The sequence below is a fragment of the Protomyctophum parallelum genome (assembly GCF_964188405.1).
Source record: "Protomyctophum parallelum genome assembly, chromosome: 16".
NCBI classification, from domain to species: domain Eukaryota; kingdom Metazoa; phylum Chordata; class Actinopteri; order Myctophiformes; family Myctophidae; genus Protomyctophum; species Protomyctophum parallelum.
In genome coordinates, this window is record NC_139711.1 from 15758625 (window position 1) to 15779972 (window position 21348).

Consider the following 21348-nt stretch of genomic DNA (forward strand, 5'->3'; position numbering starts at 1 on the left):
TATGACACCTTGTTTGTTTTTTTATGTTTTTATTAATAAATCCACAGAGGGATCTCTCTGGAGGAACATAAAAAGCACAGGCAGACATTGGATATGCCAAATACAAAGTTTTTATTTCTGTACACAAAGTAGAATAGAAAGCAGCCAGTAACCCACTTATTTCTGGAAAAAAGCCTTTCATCAGAAAATAATCATTTTCATACAGATTAAAAACTCCATAGATAAAGACAGAAAGGTGTTCTGTGTGTGAAAATGTTGTAGCAAAAAACTAAATCATTAGAGATGAGCAACAAACGCATAGTTGATTAATGAGGTATATTAAATAGTGATTAAAAAGTGACACCTCATTGCCACAGCAAATGAGCATTCTGCAGTGAAGTATACATATATGTGTGTGTGTGTGTGTGTGTGTGTGTGTGTGTGTGTGTGTGTGTGTGTGTGTGTGTGTGTGTGTGTGTGTGTGTGCGCGCGCGTGCATGCGTGTGTGCTATGAATGTAATGCATGTGTGTTCATGCATGTGTGAATGTAGGTTAGCGTTAGAACAGACTCATCTAAACCAAGTCAGAGGGTAAGTGACTCATTGCCCTGCCATGATGACAACAAACAAGCGCACTCGTTCTTGTTTGTGTGTCCTGGCACATGATACAGTACAGAGAGGCCTGTGACACTGACACACACACACACACACACACACACACACACACACACACACACACACACACACACACACACACACACACACACACACACACACACACACACACACACACACACACACACACACACACACACACACACACACACACACACACACACACACACACACACACACACACACACACACACACACACACACACACACACACACACACACACACACTGTGTTTCAAGGGGCATAGAAAATAGAGACCCCCCATAGAGATGTTTCCTCTGCACTGACTGCTGGGGCTCTCCAGACAGATTCTCTACAATCACAGCTCCAGTCACACTACAGAGAGCAGCGTACGTGTGTATTTATCTCTCTCTCTGTGTGTGTGTGTGTGTGTGTGTGTGTGTGTGTGTGTGTGTGTGTGTGGTGGAGGGGAACTGGGAGGCAGTGGGAAATACAGAGAGCCAGCCACAGAGCTGATAGCGACCTACCCTAACCCCCACACTTTATACTTTATACATATAAACTATACATATTTACTACTATGTATAGCATAGTAGTAAATATGTATAGTTTATATGTATAGTTTCATTATATAGATATTCCACTGTTACTTTCTTAGCTTACGCATGTTTCATGATAAATGCTTTTATGTGATGTATTCCCATGCTTTTGTTCTTGCTTAAATGTAAGTCGCTCTGGATTAAGAGCGTCTGCTAAATGCCTAAATTGTAAATTGTAAATTGTAGGTACAGTACATCATGTGGATGTCTCTATGATGATCCCATAAGCAGTGATGAGAGGTGTGGACAGAGAAGACCTTTGGTTTGGATGTCCGCTCGAGGGGCCACCTGGTACGATCACGTTCTCTGCACCTCTCTGCTATTTCTTCCTATCCGCCTCTCCTCTGGACCAATCTCAAAATGGCCTAAAAATAAGTAAAGACGAGTGTCAACGTGCGAACCACCCTATAGGGAGCGTTTTCTCATCTTTTCCATGCCATCTGTCGGTCTTGCATCACGCCGCACACCCACGGCGCACTGAGAAAGCAACGAGCGTGTGGAGGAACCACAGGTGCCAATCAAGGAGGGGCTGATAACTAATTGTGTGGCATGTATGAAAGACAATAAAGAGACGTGTCTATGGGTAAATCATGCTTCTTTGTTTGTAAACTGTTTGTAAACTGCTTCTCTTTGTTCTAAGTTCTGAGATCTCAAGTGGGCGTCAGTCAACAGATGTTCGCAATCGCAGATAATGACCATGTTTGTCTGCTATGCAGCTGCAAGCTTATATTTATTTATACCTAGCCGTACGAGAGGGTTGTGTGCCGTAAATAGCCAATCTACAAGCTAGAGCGTAGAGTAAGCAGCATCAGTGTGCGGGGGTTCAGGGGGGCGTTAGTGGGCATAAGGACAGTGGGGTCTCTGGGGAGTGTCTGTGCTCTCTTGCTTCCCATATGGTTATTAGCATTCCCATTACGAACAGAGTGCCACCTTCACGTCTGGAAGAACCTGTGCTGCCACGTCCTTGGGGATGGTTCCCTAGCAACTGTATCACAACTAACAGTCAGTGAGCAGTGTGGAGGATGATACCAACTATGTGTGAGTGTGTGCAGTGGAGTTGAGGTGATTATAATAATGAAGGCTGGCTGCAAGGTTAGCATGTCTTAACTATACATGAACTCTAGCATTCCTATTTTGGGCATGTCATAAGCTGATATTCGGCAGAAATAATGTGGCACGTTGTGAGCTTGTAGATTGCCTATTTTCGGTGAAGAGGTTTAGTCTAGGGACAAAAAATGAGGGGGAACAATATAGACCCTGCCCCGGTCAACATATATTATAAGGTAGATATAAATTAAGTGTGTAAGAGTTAATGACTGCATAGTGCATCCGTGGGACATGAACGCCATACGATTAAAGCACGGATTAGCTCACTGTTCTTTTTAGAGACCTTTTGTTTTAGAAAATCTGCTGTGGCAAGCACATCAACGTGGACCCCCCCTGCTCATATACAAAAAAGACCTGCCAGGAGGGGTAAATGGAGTCTTTTCTTCTCTTGCCTTTCAGATCTTTTAGTCCCTCTGAAGAGCTCCAGCACTGTGGTTTCACTCACCAAAGCCTTCTTTGCCCTGACCCTTTCTAACCATTTCCGACAGGTGTCGAGGTCTGGCCATCAGCTGGAAAACCCTGTGGTTGTTTTTTCACCCCGTCATCTTTCTGACTCAGACTGCAGTGAGTGGGGAAAAAAACAAAACACTTCAGTGTGTGTTCACAATTACATGCATGCTTTGAAACTACTGTGCAGTCAGTACTTGGATGCTCATCTGAAGCAGAGACATCTAATAGAAGAGTTGCGATATTGAGGGGGCAGAAAACAGCCCGGTCACGTGGTTCATGTACTTGCGCAAGCCCATAGACTCCAATGCATTCCGTATGCTCAATAGAAGTATGTAGGAGAGCCGCCATTCGACTGACCCCATGAAGTGAACGGAGTTTGCGTAACTCTTGTCATCTGAAGCTGTGTGGAATGCCATATTAGGAAAGGCTGACATCTTCAGAAGTAATCTGTAAAAACATGGGGGCTCCATATTTGGGCATACATTGTATGTCCCCGGCCCGTATACACCCATACTGGACATCAATACATACAAAGGCTGTTATAGACAGCTGAGCCCTTCGGCGCCAGTCGTAAAAAAAAAACTTTGACATCAGCAGTTATCTACAACTCAATACCTCACAGTATAATAATCAGTGTTAATTTAACACAAGTCAATTTTTGTCCATTTGTACATGCTCAGCGTTATCCTGGCTGCCACAACAAATTTGCGATTCTGAAGTGTCCTTGGCTTTTAATAGAAGAATAGATTAATGTTTTTTTTTTATAAAGAATGTGACCCGGGCATGAAGCTTGTTTTGACCACAGGTCTCCTTGCGAAAAGTGAAAAGCAATTAAGTGAGGGGGAAAAAAAACTGTTGACGAGGCATTCAAGTGGTGTGTTATTCGGAATATGCGAAATAACTCCCGTTCATATTAAACGTAGGCCCGGCATGTAGGAGGATGAGATTATAGGATGAATATATAGCACCACACCAACACTATGCCGCTATATATCCTCTCTTTAGTCCATTTAGACCCGAGTTAAAAACATTCACTTTGAAAGAATATATATTCAAAGATTTGTGCCACATTTTTACGATTTTTCAATAGCTAAATTATAACATAATGTTTAAAACACCAAAAGGGGTTCCCGCCCAAAATGGGTTAATTTGTACCCCTGCCTGTAGTGCTTGGAATTTGGAGAGAGAGAGAAAGAAAGACGGAGAGTCCCAGCCTGGCATAGCTGGGATGCTCCAGGGCAGCGTCCCCATCACAGAGGGTCCCCATCACAGAGGGTCCCCATCACAGAACACTAAGAGCCCGCAGTGGCCGGCCGTCTTGTACACTGACATTTATCGGCATACGAGAACCCACTGAGCTACAGTACAAATTGGCCCTACACTGAGAGCCGTGCCTCTGAGGCCTGTGAGCCAAGGAGCCGCAAAGTCACCACTGGTGCTTCTCTTCATCTCCACAGATGTGCATGAGAGTACATATTGACACTGTGTGCAGTACACTGGGTTATGTGAGGTATTGATCGTGCAGAGAACATAATAGTGTATTAGGCTGTGTGTGTGTGGTGTGTGTGTGAGGGGGTGCTGCTTACAGAGTGTGTGTCCGAATCTGTACTGTATGCGTGTGTTTCTACGCGTGCTCGTGCTCAATTGAGACAATGAGGTGAATGACAGGCAGTTTCCAAAGATTAGAGAGGATGTGCATGCGTGCGTGCGTGCGTGCGTGTGTGTGGAGGCGCTGTGCTAGCGGGGCACTTTGGCTGTCTTAAATAAATAACAGTTTTAACTGATGATGTGTCAGTCCCACAGAGGAAATAAGCTTGGCTGTGGGTCCCGTCGAATCCCTGACAATCTGCATTGCTCTGCATACCCAAGCAACAAGCGGAATACAGTAAATGCAGTTAATGCCGGTGAGCTCAGCTAGAACACTGCTCTTACTCATGTAAAAAACAAAACAAGAATGAAAGAATGATAAAACGTTCAAAATTAAAACAATTCACAGACACACTCCAGTTACTGGCATTCTGACAGAACAAGGGGGTATGCTTCTCATTCCGTTTTGCATTGTTAAAAGTCCTTTTCATGGAAGGTCCAATTTTGTGCTGTGTACGGATATAAAGCTTCTCACCTCGAGACAACTACAGACGCTGGTTAGCACAGTGTCTTGGCTGGGCACTACATTTGTCATTTAACTTTAGCCTCTCCCTGACGGGCTGCTAATGTTAGTCATATTTGGCTGGTTAAGACATTGTCAGGCTGTGCCGCTATAAGGTTAACCAAGTTAGCTATAGCTAGCACCGCCTAGCCAAACGGCCGTTAGTGTTATCCTTCAGCTGTTTGCATTAAAAAGGCCATTAGTGCACAGAGTTCCAGTTCAGAGCTGGGTCTGGGTAAGTCAGCTACTGTAGTGGTTATAGAGCCTGGTGTGCTGTGGCATTGACCTCAGCCATACGGAGCCCCTGCCATCAGGTCCCCCAGCAGGCATCACTCTGCTCGTCAGGGAACACCTGTTTTAGATGAGCGACGTGGTGCCTAAAAGGAAAGGGAGCAGAAAACATTTAATAATAATACAAAATATATATTTTTTTTTTCCTCCATTACACAGACATGGTTGCAAAACTTTCAGTAGAATAGTGAGCATGTGTTGTGTATACTACACATATATATATTTATTAATATCTAACTGTGTTGTGTATCCCAGTTCCATGATAATATGCTGCTTGCCCCTTTCTTTTTTGTGTGTGTGTCTGTCTGTGTGTTTCTATGTGCAGGCCGGGCGTTGCTGAAAATGAGCACAGCTACTACCCTGGGTAAATAAAGGAAAGAGAAAAAAAGGCCAGCTGTATGCAATCAATGCTCCGTCATCCTGGTTCTCCATACATCTTTGTGCTTTGCACTCCTGCATGGGGAGGCTGATACTAAAAACCCCTCCTAAAAGCTAACCCAAGGGATTCTGAAAACCTTCAAATTCTTATTCAAATAAATAAATAAATGCTGTTGCTATATGAGACACAGAGGTGTATGTGAAATAGAGTCAGGTCTAAATGGCTTAATGTGGGACCGTGTGTTGTTCCCACAGCACCCATAGAGCGCAGAAGTCCTGACGTCACTCGCTCGTCCCCTCGATTCCCCTGGTTCTCTATGGAGATTAGAATAACGTTTCATATAAGCATATGGTCCAAAAATAAACAAACTGTCGTGGCATTATTGACTGTATCGTTTGAGACAGTCAGTCACTCATATACAGTATGATAGTCTGTTTCTAGCGAAAATATAACTAATAGGGCAGCAGTAACAATAGCGTTTTCTCTCAGTCCGTTGATACTTCATATCCATATGAGTGAAGTGGCCGGGATGACATATGACACACATTGCAGAAATGCACAGAAATCTATCATGGCTTACTGTTGAGAATAGATTACATTCACGTATTCTTACGTTTTTCAGAAATGTATTAATGGACAAAAAACCACAGTATTTCTTTGAACAGGTAGCACATGTAAGAGACGAACATAATCATATGACTAGACAAGCCAGTTCGGGTGTTTTGGTGGCACCTAAACCAAGAACAAATATTCTTAAATCTTCTATTATCTATAGAGCAGTAATAGGTTGGAATGCACTACCAAAGTGTATAACCAATACAAATACAAAATTCATCTTTAAAATCAAGTTAAAAGAACACCTTATGTAAATCATACTGCAGTAACCCTGGGAAAAGAACAATTCAAATGTATAATGTGTTGATTTTTTTTTTTATTGCTATGTTTCTTTGTTTTTTATTTCTCCTATGTTTGTTTTTTTTTTTTTTTTTTTTCTTATTTTATATTTTATTTTACTATGTTTTATGTTGAGTTAGTGTTTGTAAACAATTGTAAGTATTGCCTATGTTAAATGTTTGTCTGTGTCGGACCCCAGGAAGACTAGCTTTTGTCAAGGCAAAAACATGTTTATTTTTCAAACACAGTTCTTATATGAGGCGATCTAAAATCCCCCTGTTACACAATCAGTTATTGTATAGTGATTTATATGATATGTATTTAGACTCCATCATGGCCCATAGCACTTACCCTACCCCCTTAGATAGCATTTCTGTAGACTTAGATAGCATCTGATACAGACTTATAGCATGTTATGTAGACGGCACTATAATTGCATTGTATATAGTCATAGCACGCCATAGTACATTATAGCATAGTAGTATATAGTTTATATGTATAGTCTCATAATATAGATATTCCACTGTTACTTTCTTAGCTTACGCATGTTTTATGATAAATGCTTTTTTGTGATGTATTCCCATGCTATTGTTCTTGCTTATTGTAAATCGCTCTGGATTAAGAGCGTCTGCTAAATGCCTAAATTGTAAATTGTATATAGTATACAGTGATTATGGTAATACGGTTATTTGTCAGTCACATGCTGTTGCATTGTATAGAGTGCTGATTGAAGTTCTCAGTCACAGGTCTGGCTGATGCTGCAGTGCTCAGAGGCGGAGAACCATCCACCTTCTACCTGCCCACCTCGTCACCGTGAGCCTATCATCGACCTGAGAGCCAGCCTGTGGAAGACTGCTTAAGGCTTAAGCGCAGCTGTGATGTGAGCTCATTGGCATTGTGATTTGTGACTCAGTCAGTCATACTGAGAACACATTGTCCAGAGGAGCTGTGAAGCTAAACATTTGTAAAAGCATAAACCAGGGCCACTACAGGTGTGGAGCGCCCTGAGTGTCTGGGATATGTCATGCCTGTCTCGCTGTTTGATGTTACAAGTAATTATGCTTACATTGTGGTAAGTGGTAAGGTATAACGTACAGGAGTATGGGAGCTTGCTTTTTGTAACAGTCATTCTTTTGTTAGGCATAAGTTAGAGTAGAGAGTTTATTTTTTTCCTAGGTTTAGGTAGAGGGTTCTGTTGTGTTTAGATCAGGTAAAGTCATCTTTTGTTTGTTTCTCTGGGTTGCCCCATACAGCCGTTTTTTTGCTATTATATAATTTAAATAACAATGAACTTGAAACTTGTAACTCGTAGCTTGAGTAGAGAGCTCAGCCCCTATATTTGATTTGGTTGGAAACCCAGAAACGATCGTTATTAGTCCATACAGGTTGTCTAGATAAGAATATATATATATATATATATTACCATATTATATATTTATACTATTGTATTTATTGCATGCCTTCTGTCTTGTATATGAACCTTATTGAAGCACCGTGAATAAACAACAGTTCACTTGCCAGCATTGTTGCATCCTTTAATAACCCCTAGACATATAAGGGAATGTAACACCCCCTATGGGGATTGCAATGCAAATAAAAGGTACATGAACCCGTGTATTTGCTCTACCCGATATTGACGTCAGACTTCGGTGCTCTATTTGCTTGATGTCTAGTCTCATAGAGCACCGAAGTCTGACGTCACTTTCAGTAGAGGGCGTCAGTCCCCAGGTTCATGTCTTTTTTTAGTTGCATTGAAATCGCCATAGGAGGATTTTTAGATTGCTTCATATAAGAACTGTGTTTGAAAAATAAACATGTCATCCCGGCCGCTTCACTCATATGGATATGAAGAATCAACTGACTGAGAGAAAACGCTAATGTTACTGCTACTGAATTATACATTTTCGTTATTCTCCATAGAGAAATTACTTCTGCGAACCAGGGGAATCGAAGGGATGAGCGAGTTACATCAGGACTTCGGTGCTCTATTCTCCTGGCTGCTATTTTCTCGCTCACTCTTGGTGTTGTTCCCCTCGTCTGTACGAGTCGTACAGATTCATGTTGGTAACATGTGCACTCTTGCTGATGTTAAGTACGTACTGTGTGCAAGATTCTGGTGTAGCACCCGTCTGGAGACTTCTGCCTGCAGGCTTGTATAGAGAAGGCTTTGGAAAAAACACTGCAGGGATCCATGGAGGCTTACCTGGCTCTGAAGGGAACACGTTTCTCAGTTGCTCGATCACCTCCTGAAGCTGCAGCACTGTGTCATGCTCCATGTCATCTCCTGTGACGCACGCACGCACACACGCGGTAACGCACACACACACACACACACACACACACACACACACACACACACACACACACACACACACACAAGCAGAAGCATTAGTTCACGTCTGAATGGTGTGAGTGGTGCAAGTCTAGCCTCTCTGATGACATTTCTCATTTCTTCTATATGGACCTGTAACACTTAACCCATTTAGGACGGGAACCCCTTGTGGGTTTTTTTAAACTAGAATCACACCCGTGTGAAGTGAGGGGCGTTCTTATCACAAGTAAGACGCGCAAACGCGGGAAGCGAACGCAGCTCGTGTGTGTGTGGTTGTGTGTGTGTGTGTGTGTGTGTGTGTGTGTGTGTGTGTGTGTGTGTGTGTGCTACAGCTGCGCCCTGTGTGTGTGTGTGTGTGCTACAGCTGCGCCCTCTGGTGGCGGGCGGGTGGTGTAACAGCGGGACACAGACATTCAGCCCTTGCTGTCATAGTAAGTGGCTCACTGCGTTCGCAATCATACATCATCTCATTCCGGCCAATCACAATTTGCGTCCTCACCTTCGTCTTCAATGTTTGTGTTTACACAATGTTTGCGTTCACACAAACACTCGAAGCTGGCTATTCATTGTCAATGGCATTCAATGTTTTGTGTTAAAATGTTTGTGTTTTCAAAAACCCTCAAAGCTGGACATAGGAGGGGCTAGTGCCCCTAAAAAAAAAAGTGCTTCCTATCATGCACCTGGCTGTAACCCCACTTGCCTTGCACCATATAGACATAAAAAGGTAGAGACGCCTCCTTCGGCTCTGGGGCATGTGATAGCTACAAAAGAAAATCACTCACAAAGTGAGGGGCGCTCTCATCATTATACATCATCATACATCATCTCATGATGAACAACTGAATTTATGTGATTGGTTAGCCGATTTGCTCGTCTACATATGACAAATATCTACAAATTTTCCCTTCATTGTCAATGGCAAATATGAGACATGTGAGGACAAAAGCTGTATATAGGAGCGTCCCTCAAAAAGCTGCAGTTGGCCGCTGCAGTTCATTGGAGCGATGTGTCTTCATTGAAGCGAAGGCACGCTGCGTCGCTGCCCAAGTGATGTCACTCATGCGACTCATGTCTCTCGCTGCCACTCAAGTGACTACTGGCCAATCACAGCACGTCTTTTCCGGGACTTATCAATTAAATCCAAGGTATCTATCTTTATTGGCATGAGAAAACAAACGTTTACTGTACATTTAATTGCCTCTGATTTGCCTACGGAACGCCCCCTTCCGTTACGCACGCAGAGGCTTCGCAAGCTTTCGCTTTGCTTCTGATAGTAAGCGAGTATACTCGTTCTATATCAAATAAATACGCTTGATGCTCAGGACGAGTATACTCAGAGTATGCTCAGGAGCTCATTTCAGATTTCGCGGCGCATCGCGATTGAAGTATTGGCATTTCTGGAGAAAGGATGGACGTCGCCTTAGCTCGCCAGCATTGGCGCTATTGCTGCTACTAAGATGACAACAAACCGGACGTGCGTCATAGTAAAACTGCCTCTGATCAAGTGGCACCCGAGTGTTACCACTTTTGTCCACCAGGTGGCACTCAAAAGTGTTTTTAATGATGAATCAATCGATCATGCATTCTCGCTCCACCTTGGATCAATGGGACTGACAGTAGACTTTGAAGTTCTTAGTTATTGGTATCACTTTTTAACCCATTTCGACCTGAGGCCGATTCTAAAAAAATGTCTTCAAAGTTCTCCGTTTTCTGAAAAATCCATGTTTCTATGTCAGTGGTGCTCAACCACTTTTATGTCAAGGACCCCCAGAATTATCTGTATTTGGCTGTGGACCCCCCATCTGAAAATATGTTGTTCCAGGGACCTCCCCCAGAAGCTAATATTTGAGTTTGCTCTGAAAGAATATACATTCAAAGATTTGCGCCACATTTTCGCGATTTTTCAAAAATAGCAGACCTACAAGCTCAGCTAAAAGTATAACATAGTGCCTAAAACACCAAAAAGGGGTTCCCGCCCAGAATGGGGTTGCAATCCCCTGGCAGGCCATCTGTGGGCCCTGCATGGCCACTATCTTGTCACTGACCTGCTGCTTCGGTGTCTGTAGTCTCCCTGCTGGCCCCCTCTCCGTGGTGTCCTCCCCCCGATACGGGAGAGGACAGGGTGGACGGCTCCGAACCGTTGGCCTCTGAATCATCTTTGGGCTGTCGGGATAAAACATTATTCATCATAAAAAAGATAGAATTGCTGCTCGTATTCATCACCACACTGACACAGATAGCAGCCTTTCAGAGTTTAATCAATGGGGTAGTTGAGGGGGCACAAAGCCAAGCAGTCCTACAAAGCCATACATTCAACAAGAAGAAGAGGGACCATTTTTCGTTTTTGAAAGAAGAAAAAATGGGACATTCTGTTCCAACAGCTTTTACAAATCAGCCGTCAATATTAATATACTGCTTTTTACACTTTTATTAAATGGAGGAAAGGAGAGAGGGAGTGGGCGATGGAGACTGGCAAGTGTTGCACTGCACGCAGAAGGATTGCGCAGGGAGAGACGTTGACATAGCTTGGGGCAGATCTGAAGCCACAATGGAAGGCAGATTCACCAGTTTCCAAAAGAAAACACTGTGAATATTCAAGATGTAAATAACTTAAGTTCTGTTTTGGTGAAACTGAGGTCTCTGCGGGGATTCTTGAGGACAGGATAGTCTACAAAAGCAGATTTATACTTTCCAAGGAAAAGGCACAGCAATTTTGATCCTGAGAGGAAAGGAACTCACTTTGGTCTTTCCTTTGATCCTTGCCTTGCTCCACTCATACGGAGGGGAGAAAAACATGTACGGATATTCGTTGGAGTGAATATTTCTTAAAGCAGTGAAACAAAGAACTGGATACAGACAGGACACAGTAATGGAGTGAAAGTTTAATCTGACACCGTCAATTCTATCAGCTCGAAAACCAAAGCGTTTAGCTTGAATTACTTTTTCATTTAATTGTTCTTCCTCTACCGAGCTCTCAATCTTTGCATTAGTCACCACTTTCTTCTCATGCTCCTTTCATCAAGTCTATTTTCCTCCCTCTACTTAGTGACCTGCGTCTGCAATTATCGTTAGCCCTTCTTCAGTTCACTGTCGGTGTGTCTGTGTGTGTATTCACTGTTTAGGGCTACTCTCGCAAAGTGCAGGACCAATCAGTGCCACATTTCCCATGCCTTTAGGCCACATCCGCCTGGGTGACGGCAGACTGCTGGGCGAGCGCTGGCGCTTTGGCATGGGGGGTCAGATCAACATATGGAATAAATTCTGTACTGGCCATATATGGAGTGTGAGTTGAGTGTACAGGGGACCAACAAATGGAATGTCAGAACAGGAAGGATGGGGGGGGGGGGGTTGGGAAGGATCAACAAATGGAATGTCAGAACAGGTCAGGTCCAGGTTGAGGTTTGAGGTCAGATGTAGAGTATCTGGTCGGCTCCATATATGCAGATATGGAAATCTAAGGGTCTCCATGATGTCACGTGATGTCACGAGATGCCACCAGGCATGACCATATATGGAGGCGTGACCACATACTGTATGGAGATGTGACCATATACAGTATGGAGGTATAGGTGACTAACTAACAGACGGATGGACGGACCTAAGGTCGCAATCAACCCCAACTATTGAACCAGATAGGTCGTGAAATCAAATGTCTTTTTCCTGGATTAATCAAATGTCTTTTTCCTGGATTCTCAGAATAATTATGCAACTCTGAACTATCCATACAGTATAATCCAACTAGACTTTCCACAATTTTTCCTTTCTTCTTTTCTCAAAACATACCATTTGCTACTACTCACACAAATAGCTGTCCGATTATCTCTGGATTAATGTATCATGCAGATTTATATCGATTGGCTTAAGTGGCTCCAAAATTTGAGGGAGGGGCCTGTTTGTCACAAATTTGAATATGGTGTGCCACAAATAGACACATGTCACTGCAGAAAAACATACAAGCAACAAACAGCTTTTTGATATGCCATACTATACAAAGGCATTGTATAGTATTGCATAATGGTTTACCAGGCTAACATTTAGACAGATGTTGGCCAAAACACATGCAATTCGGTACAAATATATCTCTAGTATATAATCAAGACATACAGTATCGAATTGTAAATGTCTCATTATTCCATTCCGATTGGCTTTCAAAGTTGGCTGCTGTGAAACCTTGCACACACACTCTCAGTAGGCCAAGGAAGAACTGCCAACCCCCCCACGCACGCACGCACACACGCACGTATGCACGCACACACACACACACACACACACACACACACACACACACACACACACACACACACACACACACACACACACACACACACACACACAAAAGTCAGTGCTTTGTTGGTTCATTCTTGGTTCAAATCCATCATTCCAAGTTTGTATGTGGCTCTAGTCTTTAACTGAAGAGCGTGCAATGCATTACATAACTGATTGAATGAAGTGAACCACGTTGGTAGACAAGTACTGTGGCACGGTACTGTACCTGCCTCTCACACACACTATTAAATTATTGCAATAAATTCGGATTGATTTGATTTATTAATAATGCAATAAAACCACAGAGTTACAGCAGTCTGAGGATAACACAATAAGGTCCTAGGAATAATTTCCATTGCGGTATAAAAAACCCCCATAAAAACTAGCAGATCTACAAGCTCGCAACATATATTATTATATTCTCTAATATAATAATATAATATAAATAATACATGTAATAAATGTAATAATATAACACCTCTCTCTCTCTCTCTCTCTCTATCCGTATTGGGTGAGACACCATGGAGAGGCAGGCAGCCAGCAAGCGGTGGCCTGCAGGGCCCACAGGTGGGACTTGTTATTAAATTGCATTACCATATTGCTAGTAAGGTTGGTGTACCCGAGGAGGAAAAGAGCTTAAATATATCGGCATAAAGGGCCTTTCAAACGTGAAGCGATATAACGCGCCTATAATTCATTTTAAATGAGACCCGCGTTTTGAGCGATACGCACCAGACCTGGATTCTGTTTAGCTTTTTTTTTACGTGTTGTTGCGCCCCTCTTGAGCAGACCTGGAGGAGACCTGTGTTGATCCAGGCAACAACGCCTGCGTTCCTCGCTTCCCGTTTGAAAGGCCCTTAAGGCCAACTGGTAATTTAGTAAGTATAGCAAAACGTATGCCCGTACTCCATGCTGCTGTGCTTTCTCCCTCTCTGTTACGCCTGCCTACAGCATATATGGGCCATTCTACCGAATTGGTTCAAATTGCAGTCCCACAATGAAAAACACATTAAAAAACAATTTAGTATTCAGACTTTTCACTGTAGTAATGTCATAGTATGGTCTAATTAATCACAATACATTAATTGAGATAATATAAAATTAAATATATTAAAAAAAACATCCTTTATATGTCACTTCCTATTGGAGGGTGGCTGTCCCAACCCAACCCTAAATTTCAATTCATGAAAAAAGTACTTAAATGATTTGTCACTTTCCTAAAAAAAATATTTTTAATACACCCATTTGATTTATTTTATAGGTAAGTTGGAAAAGAGAAGGGAACCTGCACACTCATATGCTCCAAAAGGTATATTTATTGACGACGTTTCGAGCCAAGGCTCTTCATCTGGTCAAACTCAGCACCTCCACGAAGTGATTTGCGTATTTGATTATAGTTTTTTTATAGGGAAGTTGAAATAATTAAATAGATTTCTTTTAAATTAAAAAATGCTATCCCATGTTTTCACGTCACTACCGAAACAGAAAGAGTTTATAAATCCATAGATGGAGCCTGGTTTAAGCCACACCCTTCATGTTCATCATGGCCAAATGATGAGTAGCTAGTTTACTTCAGTCTGAAATGAATGTCTTCCAAAGTCTGAAAATCAGTGTGGCTTTAAGGAGTGTCACTACCGAAACACATAATGCTCAATGTGATGCCATTTTTTGCCTAGCATTGTAGAGTTTGTAGAGAGATAAATTTGTCTTGGACCACAAGGGCCTGCACTGCAGGCTTGTTTGTCTTTTGGTTTGCATCCATCATCCAGGTGGAGCGAAATTCCTTCACGACGGACGACGTACGTCGCGACGTATATTTTTCCGTCGCAACGTATATTCGAGTACGTCCTGGCGTAAATATCAATTCGTCCCGGCAGAACGGACTCGTCGCGGCTATATCTACCCGTTTGCGACGTAATAGGGTGACTATTATTTTCCGTCGCGCCAGAACGGGACTCGTCGCAGCTATATCTACCCGTTGTGGCGTGAGCTGGACTCGTCGCGCCAGAACGTGACTCGTCGCGACTATATCTACCCGTTTGCGACGTGCGCCTCGCCGGTCCGGTCTCCAGGCGAGCCTGCGTCCTTCATATATTTTTTTTTCTGCTCTCGTTGGACTTAACTTTAAAAGTCCAATGGAACACCTCTTTGTAACGGGCCGCTGTAGCATAGTGGTCTAATCCCTTGCCTCTCTATTCTTTTTTGCTGAGGACGCTGGTTCAATTCCCGCTCGCGGCAGACCAAAATTATTATATTTTAGACAGACACACAGACAGACAGACAGACAGACTGCCTGTCTGCCTGCCTGTCTGCCTGCCTAATGTATTGTAAATAATGTATTCATTCCATACGGCTATTTTTTTTAAATATAAAAACTTTTGTCTTTCGCGCGATTCGAACCAGCGTCGTCAGCACCAAAACATTGAGAGGCGAGTGATTAAACCGCTAGACTACAGCGGCCATACGTTACAAAGAAGTGTTTCATTGGACTTATAAAGACAATAGCACCCAGCTGCAGTCTCGCAAGGGGAGGGACCGGAAGTGCTTTTATTTCCGGCTTCCACGTGCACAAGCGCACATACACGCACGCGAAATATAATGCGCGTGCACGACACGCACTTGCTGGTGCGCGCTTAAATGCCGGGTGTATATAGTACCATCTGTGCTTAAACATAATTACGTGGTCGGTTTGGAAAAGTTTGAAGTAGTTTGTTGTAGGTAATATTTTAATTGAAAGCTTATTAGTTGGTGGTATAAGTGTGCATATTTGAAGAAATGCAAATCTAACAATAATAAAATGATATGCAATAATAGGCTAGGCCTATATGGTCGATTATAACATAATGATATCAAGGCATTTAAGTAATGTAATAAGTTGCTATAACCCCGTACCCCTGTCCCACACACACCATGTCCAGACCATAGACCACAGACACACGACCATATGCATTTAATTTACTATGAAAACCTGCATTTCCCGTCAGTCAGTCAGTAAGTGTGTCATGTCACGCCTCGTGTCATGCCTCCATATATGGTCACGCCTCATGACACGTCACACCACCATATATGGCCGTTTCCATATGATATAAGATCCCGACACTGACCTCATCAAACCCTGGATAGCCATACATTGAAAAGACTGGATCATCACCTAGATCTCCATATATGGAGCTGAGGCGGCCAGCAACTCTACATCTGACCTCATAATGTAATAATCAGCTCATAATGTAATTAAAAGACGAGCACATAACTTAATAGATTTTTCTATAATGTAATAATGTGTTACATTAAGAACCTCCACATAGGCGACTCATACTGTAATAAAACTTCATAATGCAATAATGTCTTTATAATGTATGAGCTGATTATTACATATTGCATTATATTTCGCGTGCGTGTATGTGCGCTTGTGCACGTGGAAGCCGGAAATAAAAGCACTTCCGGTCCCTCCCCTTGCGAGACTGCAGCTGGGTGCTATTGTCTTTATAAGTCCAATGAAACACTTCTTTGTAACGTATGGCCGCTGTAGTCTAGCGGTTTAATCACTCGCCTCTCAATGTTTTGGTGCTGACGACGCTGGTTCGAATCGCGCGAAAGACAAAAGTTTTTATATAAAAAAAAAATAGCCGTATGGAATGAATACATTATTTACAATACATTAGGCAGGCAGACAGGCAGGCAGACAGGCAGTCTGTCTGTCTGTCTGTCTGTGTGTCTGTCTAAAATATAATAATTTTGGTCTGCCGCGAGCGGGAATTGAACCAGCGTCCTCAGCAAAAAAGAATAGAGAGGCGAGGGATTAGACCACTATGCTACAGCGGCCCGTTACAAAGAGGTGTTCCATTGGACTTTTAAAGTTAAGTCCAACGAGAGCAGAAAAAAAAATATATGAAGGACGCAGGCTCGCCTGGAGACCGGACCGGCGAGGCGCACGTCGCAAACGGGTAGATATAGTCGCGACGAGTCACGTTCTGGCGCGACGAGTCCAGCTCACGCCACAACGGGTAGATATAGCTGCGACGAGTCCCGTTCTGGCGCGACGGAAAATAATAGTCACCCTATTACGTCGCAAACGGGTAGATATAGCCGCGACGAGTCCGTTCTGCCGGGACGAATTGATATTTACGCCAGGACGTACTCGAATATACGTTGCGACGGAAAAATATACGTCGCGACGTACGTCGTCCGTCGTGAAGGAATTTCGCTGTCTCTCCCATCATCATCCACCCGTTACTTTACACCAGTGGTGTAATTTCAATTACTCCCATAACTCTGAAAGTGTACACATGGACAATATTATGGGTCCATTATTTGGTTCCATTTTAGTAAACTCTGTGTTGAGAGTCCAGTGGCAGCCTCTGGTGGACAGTTCACTCCCCATTGTAAATGGCAGACAGGTGTCTGTCATCAGTCATCACCACTTGCACTAACGATGACAGTCTGGGTGTGTCCCTATATAAACGCTCACTCAGTGCACAGCAGTCACTTCATACACTTACATACTGGCACAGAAAAACGGCCCTGGCATTTGTGGTCTTTTTTTTTTTTTTTTTTTTTTTTTAAGATATTTTTTGCGGCTTACGCCTTTTATTGATTTTTGAAGGGACAGACAGTAGGCTGACAGGAAACGGGAGAGAGATGGGGGGATGACATGCAGTAAAGGCCGTGTCGGGTCCGGGAGTCGAACCCGCGGCACACTGCGACTGGATTACCAGTCCGGTGCCCAGACCGTTACGCTACGGCCTGGGCCGGCATTTGTGGTCTTCACCAGCCCAAAGATAACACAATGTCTTTACACATCCACTACTGTTTTCTACAAGCACAACTCACTCATAAATCTTTGTTAATGTACCTTTGCCCACTGTTGAATTACTACAAAATTGCCTGAATTTCACATACTACAGTACGTATGTAGCTAGTAGCAACTATGTTTTCGGACATACTAAAAAGTACTATGTTAGTATGCAATTTCGGACGCCTCACAGCCTCTGCTATTCAAGTTCTGTATACAATACAATACTCTTGCACGCTCTTCAGTGAAAGATTAGAGCGAGGTACAAACTTGAGACAAAACTAAAAACAATCTCATCCTTGGTTTTGAACCAAGAACCTTTTGATTAGAAAGCACTGATGTATCTCCTGCACCGCAGAAGCATGCAAGATATTTGTGACAACTAATTACATTTGCATTTAGATATGGAGTAAAAATGTCCCAAAAGGTGAATTTGACCAGTTCACCAGGGACCTTCTGAATAGAATCTAGATGGGTATCACTTCTCACTAAATGTATTCTTCTGTGAAGTTGTGAACTGGGAAATTGCTGTAAATGGTCATGCATCTTTTCTTCAAGTACAAAAATGAATACAAATTAAAGTCTGATAGAGACCCTGAACAGGCCACAAAAAAATGTTGCGGCACCTATGCCATGAAATCTCAATCGATGGTTTTGTGAAAAGTTGGCAGCCCTGAATACATTCTATTACTGGATCCCCTGTCGAGCAGTAGATAGTTACACCTCCACCCACTCACAGACCTCACGTCTGTAGTTTCTGGCAACAAAGGTAGCTCACCTTTAGCACACCAAGTAAGTGACATTTACCTTATCGCTTTCACTCCATTTTCCTTATACTTAGAACAACATTGCCCATCAAACACATCCACATTATCACTAGCTGTAGGTCTGAGCTGGTCTCAATACAATCCTCACCCTGCGCAAACATCTAGGACACCAGCACTTTGTTTGCAATATGTTCCTGGCCTGTGACATTCTCTCTGCAGCTCTGTTCCATTACAACCATTATGGGGTCTATACTACTAAATCACAACACTCCTATTCTTCCGGCTTATGGGCTGTACCGTTCTAACCAATTCCAGGCATTATCTGAGTGCTCAATGGACTTCAATACTATCCTGCCTAACAAGCTTCATACCAAACTACACAGTCTTGGACTGAGTACCACATTATGCAATTGGGTTTTGGGCTTTCTTATAAACCACACACAGCATGTCAGGATCGGCAAGCACATCTCCACTACCCTGCCCATTAACAAGCACATCGACAATAAATAACAAAACTACTTTCAAAAGAAATGTCAAACGATACCTTGCCAATTTGTCAAGTATATAACTGATTTGAGTATTTGAGTTTATTAATAGTTTTTATCATGTGAATTTGTTTTTGTATTTTTAATTTAGTTTTTCCTGTTTTAATGTGAATTTTTACTTGTACATCTGTATTGTATTCGTGTTATTTAGGACCCCAGGAAGACTAGAGGCTCTTTCATGTGTCTCTAATGGGGATCCTTTAATAAACATAAACATAAACACATACACATCTCCACTACCCTGCCCATTAACAAGCACATCTCCACTACCCTGCCCATTAATTAACACCGGGGCCCCTCAAGCACATCTCCACTACCCTGCCCATTAACAAGCACATCAACAAGTATATATTTGTAAAAAAGAAAACAAAAACAAATATGTATACATTTTCATGTATAGACATTTAGATAAGTATGGTTATATTTATTTCTATTTATAATTATATTTAAGTTTATATTTATATTCATATCTATATTATTATATATTATAGTATGTAATGACAAATGTAAATCAACATCCTGTTTACTTTTGTTGTATTTCCTTTTCTGTTTTTAGTAATATTTCTATGATATTACTCCTTTTTTCCCCATTTGTGTTTTCATAGGTTGTGCTACTGTGATAGTTGATCACAGACTTATTATTATTATTTGTATTATAAAAAAAGGTGGGCAAAATAAGCTTTATGCTTCAGCCCATACCTTTTCGGTCGGAACTAGTCACTGCGTTGACTAATTAATGTAATATAAATTAAGCAATGTAAATTGCTTAAACCTATTTTTGTTTATCTGTTTTTGTAAAAATGACCGAAATAAAGATTCAAACTCAACTCAACTCAAACATCTCCACTACCCTGTCCATTAACAAGCACATCTCCACTACCCTGTCCATTAACAAGTACATCTCCACTACCCTGTCTATTAACAAGCACATCTCCACTACCCTGTCCATTAACAAGCACATCTCCACTACCCTGTCCATTAACAAGCACATCTCCACTACCCTGTCTATTAACAAGCACATCTCCACTACCCTGTCCATTAACAAGCACATCTCCACTACCCTGTCCATTAACAAGCACATCTCCACTACCCTGTCCATTAACAAGCACATCTCCACTACCCTGTCCATTAACAAGCACATCTCCACTACCCTGTCCATTAACAAGCACATCTCCACTACCCTGCCCATTAACAAGCACATCTCCACTACCCTGTCCATTAACAAGTACATCTCCACTACCCTGCCCATTAACAAGTACATCTCCACTACCCTGCCCATTAACAAGTACATCTCCACTACCCTGCCCATTAACAAGCACATCTCCACTACCCTGTCCATTAACAAGTACATCTCCACTACCCTGCCCATTAACAAGTACATCTCCACTACCCTGTCCATTAACAAGTACATCTCCACTACCCTGCCCATTAACAAGCACATCTCCACTACCCTGCCCATTAATTAACACGGGGCCCCTCAAGCACATCTCCACTACCCTGCCCATTAATTAACACTGGGGCCCCTCAAGCACATCTCCACTACCCTGCCCATTAATTAACACCGGGGCCCCTCAGCGCTGTGTGCTCAGCCCACTTCTCTATACACTTTTCACCTGTGACCGTTGCTCCTCTTTTCCATCTAATCTCATAGTCAAATTGGCAGACGACACATCAGTACTTGGCCTCATCACTGGTAATGACGAATCCGCATATAGGGGAAGGTTTAGAAAATGGTTGCATGGTGCGGTGATCAATACATCAAAGACCAAGGAAATGATCATCGACTTTCGCTGGACTGCATGTCTCAGCCACTCACCACTCCTCATTGAAAAGGAGGAGGTGGAGAGGGTTTCAGACTTTAAGTTCCTTTAGGTGTGACTGTGGCAGACGACTCGTCCTGGACAACCAACACCACGTCGGCTGTGAACAAAGCACAGCAACGCCTCTTCTACCTACGGAAACTTAAATAGGCAAAACTCCCCCGGCAACTGATGGTCAAGAGTGTGTGCTCACCTACGGTCTACTGGTGTGGTTTTCTAGCTGCACCAGGGCAGAGAAGGAGGCCCTCCACAGAACATCCTCCAGGACCAGTTCCACCCTGGCCTGCACAGTGCACAGCATCTTTTAAAACTGCCCTCTGGAGGGGCACGGTGGCACAGTCGG

General features: G+C 42.7%; 1 protein-coding gene across 4 annotated transcripts in view; it reads right to left on the reverse strand.

Annotated features, from left to right (window-relative positions):
* Positions 1-1841: 1841 nt before the first annotated feature.
* The window catches only part of drp2 (dystrophin related protein 2), a 200136-nt gene continuing 180629 nt past the window's right edge, over positions 1842-21348 (reverse strand). For all 4 annotated transcript variants that reach the window (XM_083785282.1, XM_083785283.1, XM_083785280.1 and 1 more), the window contains 3 exons: positions 10861-10978; positions 8687-8767; positions 1842-5296 (listed from right to left, as the gene is read on the reverse strand). In XM_083785282.1, the coding sequence (XP_083641408.1) occupies positions 5277-5296; positions 8687-8767; positions 10861-10978 (219 nt within the window). In that variant the 3' untranslated portion in view covers positions 1842-5276. The remainder of the gene's footprint in view (positions 5297-8686; positions 8768-10860; positions 10979-21348) is intronic.